At 41.0% G+C, this 21,967-nt stretch overlaps 1 protein-coding gene and 1 pseudogene across 1 annotated transcript; both read right to left on the reverse strand.

Annotated features, from left to right (window-relative positions):
- Positions 1-4,760: 4,760 nt before the first annotated feature.
- Positions 4,761-5,187, reverse strand: LOC113176947 (protein cornichon homolog 4 pseudogene; annotated as a pseudogene).
- A 4,862-nt stretch (positions 5,188-10,049) lies between these two features.
- On the reverse strand, positions 10,050-21,235 carry LOC113175606 (butyrophilin subfamily 1 member A1-like). Its single transcript, XM_077801510.1, has 5 exons — positions 20,872-21,235; positions 17,816-18,097; positions 17,518-17,709; positions 15,282-15,308; positions 10,050-10,726 (listed from the first exon to the last, which is right to left on the reverse strand). Exons 1-5 carry the CDS (start codon positions 21,233-21,235, stop codon positions 10,050-10,052), a joined length of 1,542 nt encoding a protein of 513 aa, XP_077657636.1.
- Between the last annotated feature and the right edge of the window lie 732 nt (positions 21,236-21,967).

Raw genomic sequence — 21,967 nt, forward strand, 5'->3', positions numbered from 1 at the left:
CTTCCCAGACTTGAAGAATGAGACAGAATCCCAAATCCTAGAAGCCTACAGGACGCCGAATGTGCAAAATCATAAGAGATCCACACCTAGACACATTATAATGAAGATGTCCAACATACAGAATAAGGAGAGAATTTTAAAAGCTACAAGGGAAAGGAAGCAGATTACATTTAGGAGTAAACCAATCAGGATAACAGCTGATCTCTCAACACAGACTCTAAAAGCTAGAAGATCCTGGAATAACATATTTCAAACGCTTAAAGAAAATGGATTCCAACCAAGAATCGTGTATCCGGCGAAATTAAGCTTCAGATTAGAAGATGAAATTAAAACCTTCCACGATAAACAAAAGTTAAAAGAATTCGCAGCTAGAAAACCATCTCTTCAAAAAATCCTTGGCAAAACATTACAGGAAGAGGAAATGGAAAATAACATTGATAACCAACAATGGGAGGTAGGACAGTAAAGGGGGGAAAGTAGTCAAAGAGGATAACAAATCAGGTTTAGTAACATCAATAAACAAATATGGATAGAAGAACAAACCATATCTCAATAATAACCCTAAATGTTAATGGCTTAAACTCACCAATTAAGAGACACAGGCTAGTAGAATGGATCACAAAACAAGACCCAACAATATGCTGTCTACAGGAGACGCATTTGATAGGAAAAGATGTACATAGACTGAAGGTGAAAGGTTGGGAAAAATCATATCACTCATATGGACCACGGAAACAAGCAGGAGTGTCCATACTCATATCTAATAAAATAGATTTCAAGCCAAAGCTAATCAAAAGGGATAAAGAAGGACACTTCATACTGCTCAAGGGAACCATACACCAACAAGACATAACAATCATAAATATATATGCCCCAAATAATGGTGCAGCCATGTTTATCAAGCAAACTCTTCTCAAGTTCAAGAGTCTAATAGACCACCATACAATAATCATGGGAGACTTCAACACACCTCTCTCACCACTGGACAGATCTTCCAAACAAAAGTTAAATAAGGAAACTATAGAACTCAATAACACAATTAACAACCTAGACTTAATTGACATATATAGACTATACCACCCAACATCAAGTTGCTACACTTTTTTCTCAGCAGCACATGGAACCTTCTCAAAAATAGACCATATACTATGTCACAGGGCAACTCTTAGACAATACAAAGAGGTAGAGATAATACCATGCATCTTGTCTGATCATAATGGAATGAAACTGAAAATCAATGATAAAAGAAGAAAGGAAAAATCAAGCATCACCTGGAGAATGAACAATAGGTTGCTGAGTGATCAATGGGTTTTAGAAGACATCAAGGAGGAAATTAAAAAATTCCTAGAGTTAAATGAAAACACAGACACAACATATCGGAATCTATGGGACACATTGAAAGCAGTTCTAAGAGGAAAATTCATTGCTTGGAGTTCATTCCTCAAAAAAAGAAAAAACCAACAAATAAATGATCTCATACTTCATCTCAAAATCCTAGAAAAAGAAGAGCAAAACAACAGCAAAAGAAGTAGAAGGCAAGAAATAATTAAAATCAGAGCTGAAATTAATGAAATTGAAACAAAAGAAACAATTGAAAAAATTGACAAAACTAAAAGCTGGTTCTTTGAAAAAATAAATAAAATTGACAGACCCTTAGCCATGCTAACGAAGAGAAGAAGAGAGAGAACCCAAATTACTAGCATACGGGATGAAAAAGGCAATATCACAACAGACACTTCAGAAATACAGAAGATAATAAGAAAGTACTTTGAATCCTTATACTCCAATAAAATAGAAGATAGTGAAGGCATAGATAAATTCCTTGAGTCTTATGATCTGCCCAGATTGAGCCAGGAGGATATAGACAACCTAAACAGACCAATAACAATAGAGGAAATAGAAGAAACCATCAAAAGACTACCAACTAAGAAAAGCCCAGGACCGGATGGGTATACAGCAGAGTTTTACAAAACCTTTAAAGAGGAACTAACACCAATACTTTTCAAGCTATTTCAGGAAATAGAAAAAGAGGGAGAACTTCCAAATTCATTCTACGAGGCCAACATCACCCTGATTCCGAAACCAGACAAAGACACTTCAAAGAAAGAAAACTACAGACCAATATCTCTAATGAACCTTGATGCAAAAATCCTCAATAAAATTCTGGCGAATCGGATTCAAATACATATCAAAAAAATTATACACCATGATCAAGTAGGATTCATCCCTGGTATGCAAGGTTGGTTCAATATACGGAAATCAATAAATGTTATCCACCACATCAATAGACTTAAAAACAAGAACCATATGATCATCTCGATAGATGCAGAAAAAGCTTTCGACAAAGTACAGCATCCCTTTATGTTCAAAACTCTAGAAAAATTAGGGATAACTGGATCATACCTCAACATTGTAAAAGCAATCTATGATAAGCCACAGGCCAGCATCATTCTGAATGGAGAAAAATTGAAGGCATTCCCTCTAAGATCTGGTACAAGACAGGGATGCCCTCTCTCGCCACTTCGGTTCAACATAGTCCTCGAAACACTGGCCAGAGCAATTAGGCAGACGAAAGAAATTAAAGGCAGAAAAATAGGAAAAGAAGAACTTAAATTATCACTATTTGCAGATGATATGATTCTATACCTAGCAGACCCAAAAGGGTCCACAAAGAAGCTATTAGAGCTAATAAATGAATTCAGCAAAGTGGCAGGATATAAGATCAACACGCATAAATCAAAGGCATTCCTGTATATGAGCGACAAATCCTCTGAAACGGAAATGAGGACAACTACTCCATTCACAATATCCCCCCAAAAAATAAAATACTTGGGAATCAACCTAACAAAAGAGGTGAAAGATTTATACAATGAAAATTACAGAACCCTAAAGAAAGACATAGAAGAAGACCTTAGAAGATGGAAAAATATACCCTGCTCATGGATAGGCAGAACTAACATCATCAAAATGGCGATATTACCAAAAGTCCTATATAAGTTCAATGCAATGCCAATCAAAATCCCAACAGCATATCTTATAGAAATCGATAAAAGAATCATGAAATTCATATGGAATAATAAAAGACCCAGAATAGCAAAAACAATACTAAGCAGGAAGTGTGAATCAGGCGGTATAGCGATACCAGACTTCAAATTATACTACAGAGCAATAGTAACAAAAACAGCATGGTACTGGTACCAAAACAGGCGGGTGGACCAATGGTACAGAATAGAGGACACAGTAACCAATCCACAAAACTACAACTATCTTATTTTTAATAAAGGGGCTAAAAGCATGCAATGGAGGAAGGATAGCATCTTCAACAAATGGTGCTGGGAAAACTGGAAATCCATTTGCACCAAAATGAATCTGAATCCCTATCTCTCGCCGTGCACAAAAGTTAACTCAAAATGGATCAAGGAGCTTGATATTAAATCAGAGACATGGCATCTGATAGAAGAAAAAGTTGGTTATGATCTACACGCTGTGGGATCGGGCTCCAAATTCCTCAATAGGACACCCATAGCACTAGAGTTAACAAATAGAATCAACAAATGGGACTTACTCAAACTAAAAAGTTTTTTCTCAGCAAAAGAAACAATAAGAGAGATAAACAGGGAGCCTACATCCTGGGAACAAATCTTTACTCCACACACTTCAGATAGAGCCCTAATAACCAGAATATACAAAGAACTCAAAAAATTAGACAATAAGATAACAAATAACCCAATCAATAAATGGGCCAAGGACCTGAACAGACACTTCTCAGAGGAGGACATACAATCAATCAACAAGTACATGAAAAAATGCTCACCATCGCTAGCAGTCAGAGAAATGCAAATCAAAACTACCCTAAGATACCATCTCACTCCAGTAAGACTGGCAACCATTAGGAAGTCAAACAACAATAAGTGCTGGAGAGGATGTGGGGAAAAGGGCACTCTTGTTCATTGCTGGTGGGACTGCAAATTGGTGCAGCCAAGTTGGAAAGCAGTATGGAGATTTCTCGGAAAGCTGGGAATGGAACCACCATTCGACCCAGCTATTCCCCTTCTCGGTCTATTCCCTAAAGCCCTAACAAGAGCATGCTACAGGGACACTGCTACATCGATGTTCATAGCAGCTCAATTCACGATAGCAAGACTGTGGAACCAGCCTAGATGCCCTTCAATAGATGAATGGATAAAAAAAATGTGGCATTTATATACTATGGAGTATTATTCTGCATTAAAAAATGACAAAATCATAGAATTTGGAGGGAAATGGATGGCATTAGAGCAGATTATGCTAAGTGAAGCTAGTCAATCTTTAAAAAACAAATACCAAATGACTCCTTTGATATAAGGGGAGTAAACAAGGACAGGGTAGGGACGAAGAGCTTGAGAAGAAGATTTACATTAAACAGGGATGAGAGGTGGGAGGGAAAGGGAGTGAGAAGGGAAATTGCATGGAAATGGAAGGCGATCCTCAGGGATATACAAAATGTCATACAAGAGGAAAGGAGGGGTAAGACAAGATAATACAAATGGAAGAAATGATTTACAGTAGAAGGAGTAGAGAGAGAAAAGGGGAGGGGAGGGGAGGGGAGGGGAGGGGGTATAGTAGAGACTAGGACAGACATCAGAATACATCAGACACTAGAAAGGCAATATGTCAATCAATGGAAGGGAAACTGATGTGATACAGCAATTTGTATACGGGGTAAAAGGGGGAGTTCATAATCCACGTGAATCAAACCGTGTAATATGATGTATTAAGAACTATGTAATGTTATGAACGACCAATAAAAAAAAAAAAAAAGATCTATGAAGAAACAGAGCAAGTGCAAACCAAGCTTGATCATGGCTTCTTTCATGTGTCACTTCAGTTGCCCTCAACTTTGTATTTCTGTTGAATCAAACACCCCCATGTTGCCACTTGGCACCATAATGAACCAATATATATTCTAAGTACCAACATGTAAGTGGAGAGAGAATCCAAACCAGTGCAGTGAAACAAGTAAAATACAGTGACATTAGTATGGCCAAGCAATTCTGGAATTACCCACTTTTTTAATTCTGAGCAACATGATCTAGCCTAATTAATGTCATCACATTCTAAATCAGATGATATAATTCTGAAGTAGATTGAGAGGGAGATGAGGGCACAACAATTGTGGAGTGAGGAGATGAACACTACTGCCTCCATCCTCCTCCTTCTCCTTTCCTTCCTCCTCTGTTGCTGACACTCTTTTCATTAAACTGACAAGTAATATATTTACATATAGAAAACATTTAAAATCCACACAAAAAAATCAAGATATTTTAAAGGAGGGTGCAACTCAGCACCCTCCTTTAAAAGGTACTAAGTTATTGTGCTTTAGATGCTTCTATAAAAGTCCAGAAACACATAAATCATTTGAACAAGGAAAAATTAATATAGGCTTATTCATGCCTGAGGCCCTGGGTTTATTCCCTAGCACTGAAAAAAGAAAAACAATTAACAAGTAAAATGCGGTTATCTACTAAAAGAAGTAAAAAAGAAGGCTCCAAAGAATGCAGAAATGGCATATGTAGCAAGCAGATACTACCTCTTGGAATGAGGCAGAGTAGCCAAGGAAAGAAAAAAATGTACGAGAAGACGAGAAGGACCCAATGAGACTGAGGAGCAGAGCTCATGGAGGAAGATGGACCATGGCCCACTGGAATGTTGAAAGGGATCTGTAATGCTTCGACTAACCAGGTGTACTCTATCATAACACACACACACACACATACCTGCTTGAACATTTCTGACACCAGATGTATGGGATTTTCCACACCAAATTATTCTCTAATTCTTTGCATATATCTGGGGCTCCTATAATCCAATTAAGGAATTATCAGAGACCACACAGGTTAAGTAGTTCCCACAGTCTTACAAGTATGCCCCCATGACTTCAGATGACAATCACAAGATGACTCCTCAAGTTCTGAAGTTGCTGTCACTGTAAGGAGATCCAATGAAGTCTCTCCATTGGAAGAAGAAACCTCTACTTAGACCTTCAGACCCTTGCCCATACTGCAGAAAAGACCAAAGAATGTGTTAGGCTTTAGCAAAGAGAGGAAGAGCATCATTAGAAGGTGAAAAGTGAATATAGGAACCCTCAGAGAATAATGTGGACAATCTCAAGAGCAAAAAGAGACACACACCAGGGATTAAGGTCAAGTTTTTTTTTATTAGGGTACAAAGATAGAATATATGATCCAAAGGGACAGGACTTCCCTCGAGATTTGGAAATATAGGGCAAGATGGTTTTCTGTTAGGGAATCTGGTCTGGTATGTAGTTTTCAGCTGATTGATAAGGCAATTAATCCAATCAAATGTTAGCCCCTAGCTTCATGAGGCTAGTAGTGTCTTTCTATTGAAATCTTGTTCTGCTTTGCTTCATTCCAGAAAATTTATGTGGAACTTGAAAGTTATAAAGTAACTTATGGGATTGTTTGGTGTATTTTTATATTTTGGTCTCTTTCAGTCCCTTAAGCTTCTTTGTCCAGGTCAGGAGCAGTTCACAGTTCTTGTTCCACATCCCAAAAGACATATTTCTCCTTTAGAGAGATTTTTCTCAGTATCCCTAAATTTCTATCTCATTCCCAAGGCCAATCCTCCACTCCCAAGATCCATCCTCAGACTGGATGATTTTTCTATAGTCATTTGTTAGAATGGCTCACAAAACCAAGAGAAACAACTTTGTTTACTAACCAATTTATTATAAAAGATCTTTTTCATTGTGAATATCCAGATGAACAATGAACATGCACATAGGGTGAGGCCTACAAAAGTCTCCATCACAGGAGTATCTGTCCCATGGTGGAGTTTGAGAGGCACCACCCCAACATACACATGGATGCACTGTTGTTCATCAAGTCAGATGCTTCCTCAATGTTTTCATGGAGGTTTCAATGTGTAATTATGATTGATTAAATCATTGACTGCTGGAAATTAATTAACTCAACCTTCAGCCCTATTTCCTCCCCTCTTTCAACTTTCTACTCATAAAATTTGTTCCTTTGGCAACTTGCCACCATCCTGAGGTGACCCAGAAGTTTTCTAAAAGTTATCTTATTAACATAAACTCAGATGGCTGAAAGGGGCTGGTTATTAATAACAAAAGACTCTCCTTTCATCTCCATCAGGAAATTCCAAGAGTTTTAGGAGCTATTTTCAGGGAGAGAAACCACTTTTTAGGAACCCAGGGCAGAGACTAAAAATATGGATAAAGGTATCAATATAGACAGTTCTTACTATGTCACCAAAAGTTGAGCCTTCTGCACACCACTGGAAGCTGCATCAAAAAGGAAAAGCATACCAGTATGGAGTCCCATATCTGTAATCCCAGCAGTTTAGGAGGCTGAAGCAAGACTATCACAAGTTCAAAGCCAGCCTCAGCAACTAGCCAGGCCCTAAACAATGCAGGAAAACTGTGTCTCAAAATTTAAAAAGAGCTGGTGGTGCTGGAGTTGTAGCTCAGTGGTGAAGTATATGTGAGGAACTGTCTTCGATCCTCAGCACCACATTAAAAAATAAACTAAACGGGGCTAGGGGTGCGGCTCAAGCGGTAGCGCACTCGCCTGGCATGCGTGCGGCCCGGGTTCGATCCTCAGCACCACATCAAACAAAAATGTTGTATCCGCCAAAAACTAAAAAATAAACATTAAAAAATTCTCTCTCTCTTTATCTCTCTCTCTCTCTTTCTCTCTCTCTCTCTCTCTCTCTCTCTCTCTCTCTCTCTCTCTTTAAAAAAATAAACTAAATAAAGTTATTGTGTCCATCCACAACTTAAAATATATATATATATATATTTTTTTTTTTAAAAAAAGGTTGAGGATGTCGCTCAGTGGTTAAGCATCCCTGGATTGAATTCCTGGTACCAAAAAAAGAAACAGAACTACCTTGCCTTACAGTGGCCCCTCTACTGCATTGTACCAACAATCTCACATTGTGTCAGTTGGCAAAGAAGTATATACAAGATCCAGTTCCATTAACACAAAGAAGACCAACAGAGAGAATTTGGAACAGAAATGCAATGAAATGATACTGGACTCTGTCCACACCTTTGACTTTAATCTTTGTGTATGCATACATGTTACACCATTTTACAAACATTTGAACTTCCATAAAACAACAAATCTACCATGACAAAGCCACCTGACAAATGAAGAGGTTCTTATCTGTTCCACAAAATAAGGAAAGAAGCATTCCAGTCACTGTATACTACACTGCTATATTATTTACTCTTCAAATTCAGTCAGTCTTGTTGACTTTACCTAAAAGGTAACAATTTGTATGGAAAATCATAAATATAGAAGAGAGAGATGAAGCAAACGGTCAATAGATAAAAATACACACATATACCACAATCAAAGAGAAAATATACAAAACTAATATGTCCTTGTTTCTAGAAGTACTGTGTGTTATATGTACTCTCTTTCTTCCAATTCCCATTCTGTGTTTTCTCTCCCCCAGTCAGAAAACTGGTAGAGTGAACAAATCTTTATCCATGCAGAGTCTAAGTCTTAATAGTCCTGTCTCTTCTTGTTTGCTGTGGTTTTCCATTAACCCTTAAGATCAGACTTGGAACTACTGAGAGGAAATATGCTAACTGGACCTATGCTCATGGTCAAAGCTTTCTAAAATTCACCTTGCATCTTAAAATTCTCTTTTTCATTTATGTTTACTTTAGTAATTCTTGCCTTTCCTCAGTTGCAGTATTGACACAAAAGAGGAATGGTGGGAAAAATCAGAAGGTAGCAGGAAGGGTGGATATGATCAAAGTACAGTATATGCATGTAGGAAATTGTCACAATAAAACCCAACATTTTGTACAATGAATATATACTAATAGCTTTTAAGGGAGGATCCATTCCCTTATCGTTAATTCTCTGGATTAACATATCACAATATTCTCAATGGTACCAGAAAGTTACTGAGGCAGGGAAAAACAAGTATATTCCTTTCATCCCAGAATAGGGAGCAGATACCATAGAAAGTTGTTCTCTTCTCTTAAAACTCCATCATTAAAAAAAAAAAAACTCCATAATTTATTGGAATTTGGAACTGAAATATCCTCCAAAGGCTCATGTGTTAAAAGCTTGGTCCCCAACTGGTGGCCCTTGGGGATGTGGTAGAAACTTCAGTAGGTGGGGACTAAGAAACAGGAAGGAAGTGGGTAAATGTGGTTGAAGACTATGACTTGTCCAGGGCCCCTTATTTCTCCCTCCCTTCCTCTCTCTCTTACTTTCTCTCCTCCCTCTCCCCCTTTCTCTCTCCCTCCCTTCCCCCCCTTTCCCTCTGTCTTCCTCTCTTGCCTTCTGTCTGCTGTGAGGTGAGCCACTTGCTCCACCATCTGTTCCCTGTCATGACATGACATTCTGCCTCAGAAACAATGAAGCCAGGCGATTATAACTGTGAGGAAAATAAATCTCTCCTCCTTTAGGTTGATTTCTCAGTATTTTGTCGCAGAGACAAAAAGGTGACTAACAACTATCCATTTCCCTGGAAATTTTTGGATGATAAACTTTCTGGAATCTGATAGTCCAAATCTGCAAAATTAGAACTGGGGACCCTTCTCAACCTCAAGAGTCCTCTACTAACATGCAAGTCAAGTAATATGATCTCCCCTTTGTTTAAATTTTTTTTTCAGACAGAGTACCACTAAGGTGCCCAGGATGGACTCAGATTTATGGGCTAAAGTGATGCTCCTGCCTTAGCCTCCCCTGTAGCTGGGAAAAGAGGTACATGCTATTACATCTATTTAAAATATTTTTAATACCAAAAAAATAAGGCTCCACATTCCCTAAACCAGTTCTAAAACAGTCAACTTTTATCTTCTGCTATCTGAATATAAAATCTGAACTAAATTCTCATAACCATACATCTTGGATCTGAACAAAGAGCAGGAGGACAAGCCCACTGAGCCTTCCAAGTCTCATCTCAGGGGACTTTGCCACAGTGAATCTGTAAACCCAGGAACAGCCACAGTGAAGGATCACAGCCAGCAAGGGACAGTATGAAAACAAAACCTTGCAGTATCAGGGAAGTAATGGAGAGTCAGCCGCTGGGGGAGCACCATCAACACCACAATCTGAGCTGAACCCCTCCCTTAGGGTGCTCAGGGTCTCCTCCAATGGAGGTGAATACTTAAGGGGTATAGGGAGCCTCTCAGAACCACTTGCCGTGGAGCAGATGGTCATGGACACATCTCCATACATAAACATAAAGTATGGAAAGAGAGTTCCAGAGAAGGAAGCTGGAGGGAAAGAGAAAATGTGGGACCCATTAATCATGTTATAGAAGGAGACTTCCCCTTCACTGTAGTCCAGGAAAACCCCCACCCTGTAGGTATCCTTCCAAGGAGATAACCAAGTCACAGGATCAGTCCCGGCAAAATAACAATTGTCCCTTTTCCCCATGACCCAAAACCCTCTCTCTGGTAATTCCATGTATAAGCCTGGTATTTTTGAATTTTTCCTACAGACTCCCAGAGTCCATTTGCTGAAGAATTCATTCTCTATCTCCACTTCCCAGTAACATCTTCCTGATGTGATGCCCTCAAGACCCAACACACTGCATTTTTCACTAGGGAACGGGATGGAAGTAGGTAAAAGTGCTTGAAGATTTTTCCAGGGATATTTCCAGGTCAGACGCGTCCTTTCATGAGAGACAGAAAGGCTATAGTGAGCAGAGTCTGGATCCAGAGTGACAGGCACTGTTGAGAGAGTTATCAATCATGCAAGGTCCTCACCAGCCCCAAGACAAAGCACATAGCCACCCATCACCTCAGAGCCACAGAGCTGCCTGAGCTGAGGAGGGCATAAGACTCCTGAGATATGAGTCTTGTAACTCAAGCCTATGTCCTCAACCGGGAGAAGGAGCCAGAGGCTGATTTGGGGGTAGACATGTGACACGACCCTTGAGAACCAATACCAGTTTTGTGACCATCACTTCTGCCACAGGAACATCGTTGGTGATGCCAGTATCTCAATCACCATAGAGAACTTAAGGAGAATCCAGAAGCCATGAGGGCAATAGGAGGAACATCTAGAAGCACACAGACACTCACGGGCTTGGAATTTTTCCTTCCGCCAATCTACGAGAGAACATAGATCTCATATCAGGGATTTTCAGAGTCTGTACACATCAGTGTCAGCACCCAGTCTTCTGAAACACAGTAATGTGGGAGGAAGAAGGGAAAAATCTGTGTGAAAACATTCAGCTGCTGTATTTATTTCTTAATCACACACACACACACACACACACACCTGCACACACACCCACACACACACACACACATCACTAATACATAAACATGAAGTATGGAGGGGCCACTGCATCCTTCCCATGAAGACTAAGTCAAAAAGCTTATCACCCTGGAATCAAAAGGCTGGATATCAATCTGAAAGGTCATGTTCAGATTTAACTACCAAATAAGGCTTTCTCAAGACACAAACACACAACCATCCTGAAAACTAGGTTATCTTGTGATACAATTGATGTTATCAAAATTTCCAAGACCTCCTTTTACTTATAAATAACTGACTGTGCTGAAATTGTAAGGTTACCTCTAAGCCATGAGTCAAGAATTACATCTAGCTTAGCTGAACTTGGAGGATGACTAGAAATCATGAGTGCAGGGAACTCAGAGAAATATTACCCAGTTAGGAGGCAATGGAGAGGGTTTTAGGAAGGGAGAGAAAGAAATTCAAAGTAGGAAACAAACACATCCAGTGAGAGGTCAACACTAGGCCAATAGGAGCAAACATCCTTACAGATATGGGAGAACCCAAAAATTTCGAACCTAGTAATTTACCTCACACAAGAACTCCCTGAAGAGATTGAAAACTTCCAGCTATAATAGAACCCATAGTCCTAAACTCCAGGGTGTGTGAATATGTTAAATACATGACTAGGCAACTTTACCAATGTGATTAAGGTTCAGGTTCTTGAGCTGAGGAGATTATTCTGGATTCTCTGGATCAGTCCAAACTAATCACATAAACCTTGAAAACAGAGACCTTTCTTGGCTGTGGTCAGAGAAGCAGACAGAATTACAGAAACAAGGTCAAAAACATGTTGTGTTGCTGCCTTTGAAGATGGAAGAACAGGCCCCCAAATGAGAGAATACAGATGGCCTCTAGAAACTGCACAAGATAACAGCCTCCAGAAAGGAACACAGCCTTGTTCATACTTCCTTGAACTTCTGGCCTATAAAGATGTAAAATAATATATTTGTGTTGGTTAAAGTTTGTAGTAATTTGGCAGCAAATAGAAAACTAATATGCCTACATAGGTGTCTCACCCAACATGGAACAAAGAAAGCACTGGCAGAGAAATGTGCTTGCAGAAAACATGAAACTCCCTGTCTCCTGCTCATAGGATGCTGAGGACCCAGAAAATATCACATGCTCTGCTAGATGAAGAAGAGACATATGAGTCAGTGAACCAGAGAAGGTCTGAAGTTCAGACAAAAAAGCCCAATGACAACCAGGAATAAGTGACCCAGACCTTGAACTTTACCTCAGGGTCAGGGGAAGGGAGATCAAGCAATGAGATGAGACCTGCCTTTTCTCAGGAGACCCAACCCAGGGTCTTATGAACCAGTTCACACTAGATTCCTGATGGAGAGGACCTGAAATAACTAAAAGAAAACACATGGTCGCCCACTGTCCCAAGGCCACATAAGTCTCCTCCAACCTCCATACTCCCTTTAGGGAAGAAGATAGGAATGTCATTGACCAAAGCAAAGTCTACATATGCCATACACTCCAAAATGTATTCAACTGGAAAGCTTTTGCTTCCAACAGGGCAGAGCCTCAGGAACAAGATTAGAATAATTAAAATAATAACTAAACAACATTTTTTCTTTAAAATTTGTGTTTAAATTTGTGCTCCCCATAACCACTAATACAAGTTCAATCACATACAGTGGTATTTCCATCTTTGTTGAGCTTCTTCATAGAAACTAGATAATATAAAATGGCTGAGCAGACCCAGATGACCCTTGGAGAAAATTAAATTTTGCTCATTTTTCACCAAGACATTAGTTGGTATCCTATTATAATTTTATATATAATAACTGATTGATATTATCAAAGAAGAAGAAAAGAGAAGGAAGCAGACAGGGGAGAAAAAGAAAAAGAGTGAAAGAAAAAAACCTTGAGAATTTCCAGTGTGTCAAAAGTACGATGTTATGTGCCTTAATGCACTCTTCACATAATTCCCACAGAAAATTTGAATATAAAACTCATTGTTACAATTTCATGAACAAGATGAGATCAGACATTTTTCCACCTCACATTATGTACCTCTCAATATGAAAGTGTTAATTCTACTATAGTAATGGTGTTTATCCTTACAAAATAAAAGAGTATGCAAGTTGTACATGAAAACATATAGACATTAATTCAGCAGAGAATGGGGAAATGGTAAAAAAAAAAGACTATTTGATCCTTCTTTTTTAATAAACATATGTGCAAGAAAATCATTAGGATTCTCAAAGAGTGTTCCTCAAACTATCTGAATCCAAAGCCTCCTTGATGCCATGGCTCACCCTTCTCTGTGTCTCACAGTCCATATCCCTGATGTCCAAAAGAAATAACAAGAGCAGGAAAAGGACATATTATACAAATTCAGATGGCACAGGTCCTAAACTAACCCCCAGAGTTCAAGAGTCCTCTGGATAATCTTTCATTGCATTGGAAACTGCCTTAGCATATGCCTGTCCTAACTGCTACTGGAAGGTGGAGGTGGTCTCATTATCACAGGCAAACTCAATGAGATGATTACTTAGAACTGGCTTAATAGAATTCACACACACACAAGTATTCATTGAACCCTCTCAAAGATGTATCAAGGAGTTGGTCACATTTCATGCACACAAAGAACCTGCAAATCCTCTTCACACTCAACTCAAACCACCTTGTATGAGATTTTCCAGCTCCCACTGCTTCAGCACACCCAAAATTTCATTATGAATCTTGGGCACTCTACTTTCCTTGTCATCTCCTCTCTCGTCCCACCTCATCCTTTCTTCTCTGATTTATTCCCAACCCTTTCTCAGGTAAACAATTTTAAACTCTGCAGCTTCCTCCTTTTATGATCTTCACACATTAAAAAGAAAATCAAAGACCAAGCCCAACAAGCAAAGCAGAGTTCTCTTTAAAGCAGAGAAAATTGTGGTGAACATTAGCTTGCATTTTGTTCCTGTAACACAAACACAGAATGCTGCATATCATTTTAAGTAGTTCACAAATCCCCCTAAGCATCCTGGACCCCAAATTCAGAACACCAGAAACTCATTTTTCAGCAACCAAAGTGCTTAGAAGAAACCCAACTAGGAAAGTGAGTCAGAGTAGGAGGTGGCTGAGAGAAAACCTATATCCTGAGGACCAGGAAGAAATAAGAAAACCAAACCTGGACCCAAAGGGTAGGAATCTGGGGTAAAGGGAATACAGAATCAAAGACCCACATTAGGAAGATATAAGTCCCAAGCTGTAAAATATAATTTCTGAAATTTCATGGAAACCAGCAATTCCTATTTACACAGTTCCAACCCTGCTCCATGCAGGCTCTGCTCACAGCTGAACTCTCCAGTGTCACTACACCAACAACAAATACCAGTCAAACACAATGTTTTCAGGGGATACAGCTAACACTAACCTGCAGGGGAGGACGGGTCTAGAACAGGTTCACTCCTCAGCACCACAACATGAGAAAACAAAATTAAAATTAAAAAAGACATTAGGGAAATTACCAAAAATGAAGAATGATTGAGAGTTTGGTTGTGGCTCAGTTATAGAGAGCTTGCCTAGCATGCGAGAGGCACAGGGTTCAATACTCAGCACCATATAAAAATGAAATAAAGATGTTGTGTCCACCTACAACCAAAAAAAAAATGTTTACGAAAAATAAAGAATAATTTAAAGACAGGATGTGAGATGAGTTCTATGATCCAATCCCAAAGAAAAGTCCCTGTGGTCTTCCAATGCAAGTTACAATCATTTTTCTCTCCATTTAGGAGAATTTTGCTTTCCTGTTGTGCTTGGCTTTGGTTAGTTTGGGCAGGGGACAGATTAATGTGTGACGATTATGAAAGGAAAAAAAAAACCAAGAGAAGTTAAAAGTGTTTACTGGGAGGGGTGGCAAACAAATTACAGAAGAGAGAGCAAGAAAACCCATCCCATCCTGGGTGGAGGCTACTGATACAGAAGGGCAGAGGAGGAGCCTGGAGGAGGGAAGGCCAAGGAAACATCAGAGTCACTTACCTGCATACAGGGGGGCCTTCCTCCAGGCTGAAAGGGAACACACAGTGGTGAGACCACAGCTAAAACAAGCCTGCTCAGCATGAATGTACCTGCCCTGGCCTCCCTTCCATTGGAAAGATGAGACTACCCACAGGAGGAGAGAGCCAGAAAGTAGATGGCCTCTTGCAGTATGCAGGGTCTGCAGGGTGTTGTGGGAAATCCCCTGGACCACAGATCAAGACGGCTGCTTTACAGGCCAACTTCTACCACTGTCCCACTGCTTTCTCTCTGTCAGGAAACTTTCTGCCTCAAAGCTCATAAAAATCCATACTATATCTTTCTTTATTCGGTTTTGCTGCTAAGGATAAAAATTATACTCTGTGAAAATATTTGAGAGAATAAAATATAAATCATTCCACAGTTATCAGAAGGCATTATTATATCAAGGCTTTTTCTAGCAAAGATATATTTGGGAGAGGGGTGGGGATGTAGCCCATGGTAGAGGGCTTGCCTAGCATGCACAAAGTGCCAGGTTCACAACTCAGCACCACAAATGAAAAAATAAAATAAAAATCTTAAAAGACATTTGGGAAATTACCCAAAATGAAGAATGATTTAAAGACAGGAATGTGAAGTGAGTTCTGCAGTAAAAATGCCCAATTTTTCACAGGTGAAATGTTTCTAGAGAATAAGAACCACTATTTCAGGAAGTATTTGGTTCACTCCACCACATTCCCACCTGTGGTGAGCAGCCCACTAGGATTAGGACCTTTGGGAGCTCGAGAAAACATAATCCCTGGATGGTGATTTCTTGGGAGATGAACAGAAAGCCACACTCCTAAACTCAATGACTCCATTTCCTTATATGGATCATTTAATGATATCTTAGTATCTGCCTTTTTTAATATTTTTAGTTTTAGATGGACATAGTACCTTTATTTTATTTATTTATTTTTTGTAGTGCTAAGGATCCAACCCTGGGCCTCATACATGCTAGGTGAGCTCTCTACCCCTAAGCCACAACCCCCGCACCCCCGCCCCGTTAGTATCTGCCTTTAAGCCTCTAGAAGCAGACCAATAGCTAGATGTATTGAAGGCGAAAAAACAACATGCTGACACCCATCCCGCACCGGTGATGGGAATGGGGTTCTCCTTGGTGGAATGAATTGGCTGAAAAATAAAAGCTAAGAAACATGAAATAACAAAAAAACCCACAGGACACAGAAAATACTTTCAGAAAGAGGGGACAAGACAGGCTAACCGATCATACAAATCGAGCTTTTATACTAAAAAGGTAAAATGGAGCCCATGCTTGGTTACTGTTATATCGGGGAAGATCAAAGGTCTTCCATAGAATGTTCTTCACCAAAAAAAGTTATAGGTGGGCTGTCTGGTTCCCAACGAGTTACACCCATCCCCAGAGTTACTATGAGGAATCTTCCTAGTAGGGCTGAGATAAAGGTCATGTGTCTTGGGCAATCCGTTGCCTGGAAGAGCCAAGGATAGTTTCCAAGGTTAAACCTAAAATCTCCCTGGCTGCCATACTTACACAAGACCTCAAGCAATTCATGGATGGCTTCTTTCACAATAAAATGGGCAAGCCAGGGTTGAAATAAAATGCAGAATACATGACAGACCAGGGGTCACCATCACACCCAGGTTTCCAAGCACTAAGTAGGAAACAGCAGCCCAGATCTAGGAAAGCTCAGGGAGCAGTTTTCTGGCTTCCACTAGCTTCCAATTAGCCTCCCAGGGATGGGGACCCACAGGTCTGTGCCTAGATAGAGACAAGGAGAAGGGACACCAGATCACAGGCAGGATAAGAAAATCAAGGATACCAGGAGAGTCACTTACCAGACAGATAAGCAGCTTTCCTCTGATCTAAAAAACAACACAGGAATTAAGAGAGGTAGGAACTAGAAAGTCCACTCCCATCGAATCATAGAAAATTCAGCAGGAAAGCAGAACTTACTGAGATCTGTCTGGAGTTCATCTGAAAGAAAATAAAAACCAGTGTGAACGCCCATCCCCTAGAAAAGAAAAGACTGTGTGCCTGTAAAACCCAAGAAAAAATATTGATGCTAGAATTTGTACCTACACACCCACCCAACATCACCAGTCTGTCCTCTCTGATCTCCTCAGTCACCTCCTCAGGGCCTAGGACCCTGGATCTCCCTAGAGAGCTGGACCCCAGACCCTGGCCCCTGTCAGCTGTCCCACTCACCACCAGGTCTGCCCTTGCCCTGTGGGGTCTTACCAGTGGCCTTCAGCACCTCTTCCTTTGCCTGCTGCTCCTCCTCCTTAAGCCGCCACAGATGCTCCTTTTCCTGCCTCCTTCTAGAATGTGCTTTTCTGATAAAATAGCAAGCCCCCAAGAGTAGGAGCCCCAGCATGGTCAGGATCACAGCAAAGGCTGGCTTCCAGGGAGAAGCCTGAGGGAAGAAGGGCTCTGTGGCCCAGACAGACAGAGGTCAGGGGCACACCCAGGAGAGCCAGCACACTCAGAGAGGCCAGCCCTCCCCACAGCTCTGCTGGGAGTGGGAAGCAGCACTGACCTGGGATGTAAATAGCCATGGCCTTCTCCTGGCCCAGGACAGGGTTGAGGACAGAGCAGGTCACATTCCCCACAGAACTGTCTCTCACCACCAGAGTGGCCTCCACACTAAACAGCTCCTCACTGTCTTGGGTGTGGGCCTCAGAAAGTGCTGGGAACTTCTTTCCACTGAGGTCTCTCCACTGCACCTGGGGCTTTGGGAACCATCCTGAGGCTTTGCATACCACACGCACTCCATCCTCTTCTGGCCCTTCTATGTGCACTTGGGGGTCAGAGCCTATCCCTGTGGGAAGGAAGCTGTGGAGCCCCAGGAGGCCTCCTTGGGCCCTGAGACTCCAGAATTGCCTACAAGCTACACAACTTGAGGAGGAGATATTCATGTTGAATTCTGGGAGTTCTATGGGAAGAGAGAAGAAAAGGAAGGAGCACAGGGACCCACACAGGGCAGTGGGCTCTTCTCCCCAACTGTGAGGCCCAAAGGAAACAGGAAGAATTTGGTCTCAGGACTCCCTCCTTGACTCTCCAGTCTTCTCACCTCACACATTCTCCTGGGACATCTGCCTCTCTGTGTGTATCACTTCCAAAATTCTTCCTGAATTCTCTTCCCCTATACCCATGTTCCCATGAGTTATGTTTACCAGGTTTCCTCACATACACTTGAAACTCAAAACTCCACAACTGAATTCATAAATTTGCACCACTTGTGATAAAATGATTAAAATAACCCAATTCCTCACCCTTCTTCAAAGCCAGTTCTCCCATTTCCACAAACTTTTTACTGCCTTTACCTTCTGCCTCTGGCCCAGTCCCAGGATTTGATTTACCCAATGAAAAATTAGTTAATGTGACTAGTGCAGAGGTTTGAAAAGCACTTGCACCTTGGTTTTACTCTCTGCCATTTCCACAGGAGGACAATCCTGGGCTACCCAGTGGAGGATGGACTCATGTGACATTGGCTGGTCAACCTGCTACAGCTGCCCTAGGTCAGCCACATGACCACCTGAAACGTGAGCACAACCAACCAAGACGCACCTGGTGAACTTTTCAGCTTACTAAATAATAAAAATTACAAGTAAAAAGCTTAATTCTCCCTGTTGAAAAAAAAGAAGAAGAAGAAGATTCTATCCCTTTTTCTTATACCATTTGCTTAAGGAACTTTCAATTACAAATCTGCACTTTCTCCTCTTTTGAGATGTTTATATATTATTTTGAAAACTGGTTAGGTTTTTGCCAGCTTTGTAACTCAGGAATGCCTTTCTCAAGAACCTGGGAACCATTTCTTTGAAATGTAAACATCAGGTAAGATAGAAACCCTTTGCCTCCTTTTCTGTGGAAAAGTAGGAGCCTAACTTATGTGGGCATCTTGCTCCAAGTTGTAAACTACTTCCGGTCATAAAGCTGGAGGAGTTTATTTTGCTTCCAGATAAAGCCTGTTAGATGACACAGATGGTCTCCAAAATTGCCAGGTAAATTTAGGATGAGTTATATGGAACAATAGTGCTTTGAGCCCTATTGAGGATTTGTTATTCTTCATCTTTGAAACAAGTATACAAATGATTATATATGCCTGGCTCTAAAAAGAAAGATGAAATTCTTTTCTGGTTGTGTGATCTGTTCACAGATCACCAAAATGTTTCACACTCTGGTTTGATGCTTATTCACTAATAAAAGTGTTTTCTCCTAGCATGGGAGATTTTGTTTTTAATTATATTTCTGAAACATCACCAAAGATGTATGAATAAACCCAAGTGAGATTAGCCAAGTTCAGCCCCAATTAGTTGAACTCCCTCAGTGCCTAAATTAAATACATTTTTATTGCCAGATGCATCTGAGATTGTAGCTGTTTGTTACACAGCATTATTACAGCAGTAGAACTGACACATAATTATCAATAGTCCTGTCACTAAAAAACAAATAGTTCAAATAAAACACTGGAAGTCTCTGAAGTCTTCTCCTCACCTTCCAAACTTTGTACCCACAAATCTATTCAGTTGATTATAGTTTCTAAACCTGTCTGACCCCTCCTCTCCCACCCCACTGCCATGCCTCAGGTCAGGCAGTCATTCTCTCCACACCATAACTGCACTCCAGGCCTCCTTCTTGCTCACCTCCCATCCATCCATTCACAATTGCCAACATGAGCATTCCCAGCATGGCTCTGTTTAAGATTCCCCCTACTCTGCATCCAAACTCCATAACACAGCACACAAAGCCTTTATTGATCTGGTAACTGCCTTCCTCTCCAACACTTGTCCCCAAACTCCACCATCTGAGACCCTCAGGGCCTCAACCCCAAGAACTATCTGGTCAAATGCAAGTAGCCACTTGTAGCCACAATCACCATGTTGTATGCCCTCTGCCTTTTCACCTTCCAGCCCATCAATATCCAGGGCTCTTGTGCTAGCCCAGGTGTCCACTCCTAATGACCTCATCCTGACACCTATAGTGGTGTTAATACAGGACCATCTCTTTACTCCAGTATTGCTACTTTCCTCACTCCTCCTACCAACCATGATGGCGTCATTATACTCAGAATAAACAACCATACTCCTAACACAAAGGTTTCATACCAGGTGCTCCATCTGCATGAAACTCTGGCCCCCCAGATATCCCCCTGGCTAAATACCTACTTCCTTTGAGACTTGTTTAGACTGTCAATAAGACTCTGCCCAATTCCCTATATAACACTGCGGATTGTCCTAACTTCCCAGCCCACATCCTGAGCCCATTTCTTAATTCTACTTTGTCTTTTGTCAGAAGTACTTATCACCTTATGCCATCTTGTACTGAATTCTTTCTTATAATTTTTCTTCCTTTGTCGCTAAACTCCTCATGGCTGGGATCTCTATTACACTGATATATCTCTGGTGCACAGGACAAGTTCCAAAATATTTTAGATGCTCCCTATACAGTGTTTGTATTGAATCAATTAATAAAAGATGAGTCACTTTTTTCTCCATTTCACCTATAAAATGTGAGGCTAAATTAGATGATCCCTGATATTCCCATCAAACCCAACATTCCCAAGGTCTCCAGAATAGACATCAAGTAACTAACCTGCCACCTTCACTTCCAAATCGGCCTCTTCATAGAAGCTTCCATGTCTGAAGAAGCAGGTGTACATTCCATTGTCAGAAATCCGGACCTTGCGGAGGTGCATGGCAGCATGCCCCTCAGTAAGGCAGCCCCTCACCAGTGAGGTCCGCCCTCTATACTCAGCCATCTGCTCCTCAGTCTGTTCCCGTTGGTTCCAGTAGATGAACACTGTTTGTGAGAATGTGGTGCGGAACCACCCCAGTTCCATGTTCTCTGCATTCATGGCTGGGACTAGGGCACAGGGCAGTATGGCATCCTCACCCAGCACTGCCACAATGGGGTGTCGAGGGCCAACAACCTGGAACTGCTCTGTGGACAGAGACATAGTGAGGAGAAAGCTAGAGAAACACAGATCAAAAAATGAGAACACATACCATCAGGTAGGAAGGCCAGGAAACCCAGGGCAGGAGCCACATGAGATGATCCTAGAAGTATGATGGATTTGGAAGAAGTCTTCTTACCATTATGATGTGGCCAGAAATGATGCCAAAGACACTCCCTCATTGTCTTCTGCTCCTGGTCCCAGGCCCTCCCATGAAGAATTCTCTAATTCAGTGATTCTCAAACTTTCATGCATCAGAACCACAAGGCTGCCTTATAGAGCACACATCACTGGACCCCCCTCCAGAGTGTCTCATCCACTAGATCTGGGGTGAGGGGAGCCAATGAATGTGCATTTGCAAGGAGTTCCAAGGGTGGACTGAGGAGCACACATTGGGACCTGGGAACTATTTGGGAACCCCAGGTCTAACTAACCCCTGTCTCAGGACAAACCTGAAAACTGACAAAGAGCACACATGTGGCCTAGGTCACACTCTGGTCATTCAGTCACACCCTGGAAATTCCCCTCTTCCTATTCTAAATTATTTACTTCAGTCTATATTTTTCTCCTCCACTGAGGGAGGAGAGTAATACATATGCACTTTAAAACACAGAGTTAAATGCTACTTACTGCTATGAAAATCCTGCTCTTGGTTCACAGAAACACCCATCACTGCATGTTCAAGAAGCAAGTTCACCTCACTCTCCACCCTTGGTGCCCTTGGGCTTCTGAGGC

The sequence above is a fragment of the Urocitellus parryii genome, chromosome 8 (assembly GCF_045843805.1).
Source record: "Urocitellus parryii isolate mUroPar1 chromosome 8, mUroPar1.hap1, whole genome shotgun sequence".
In the NCBI taxonomy this organism is placed as follows: Eukaryota; Metazoa; Chordata; class Mammalia; order Rodentia; family Sciuridae; genus Urocitellus; species Urocitellus parryii.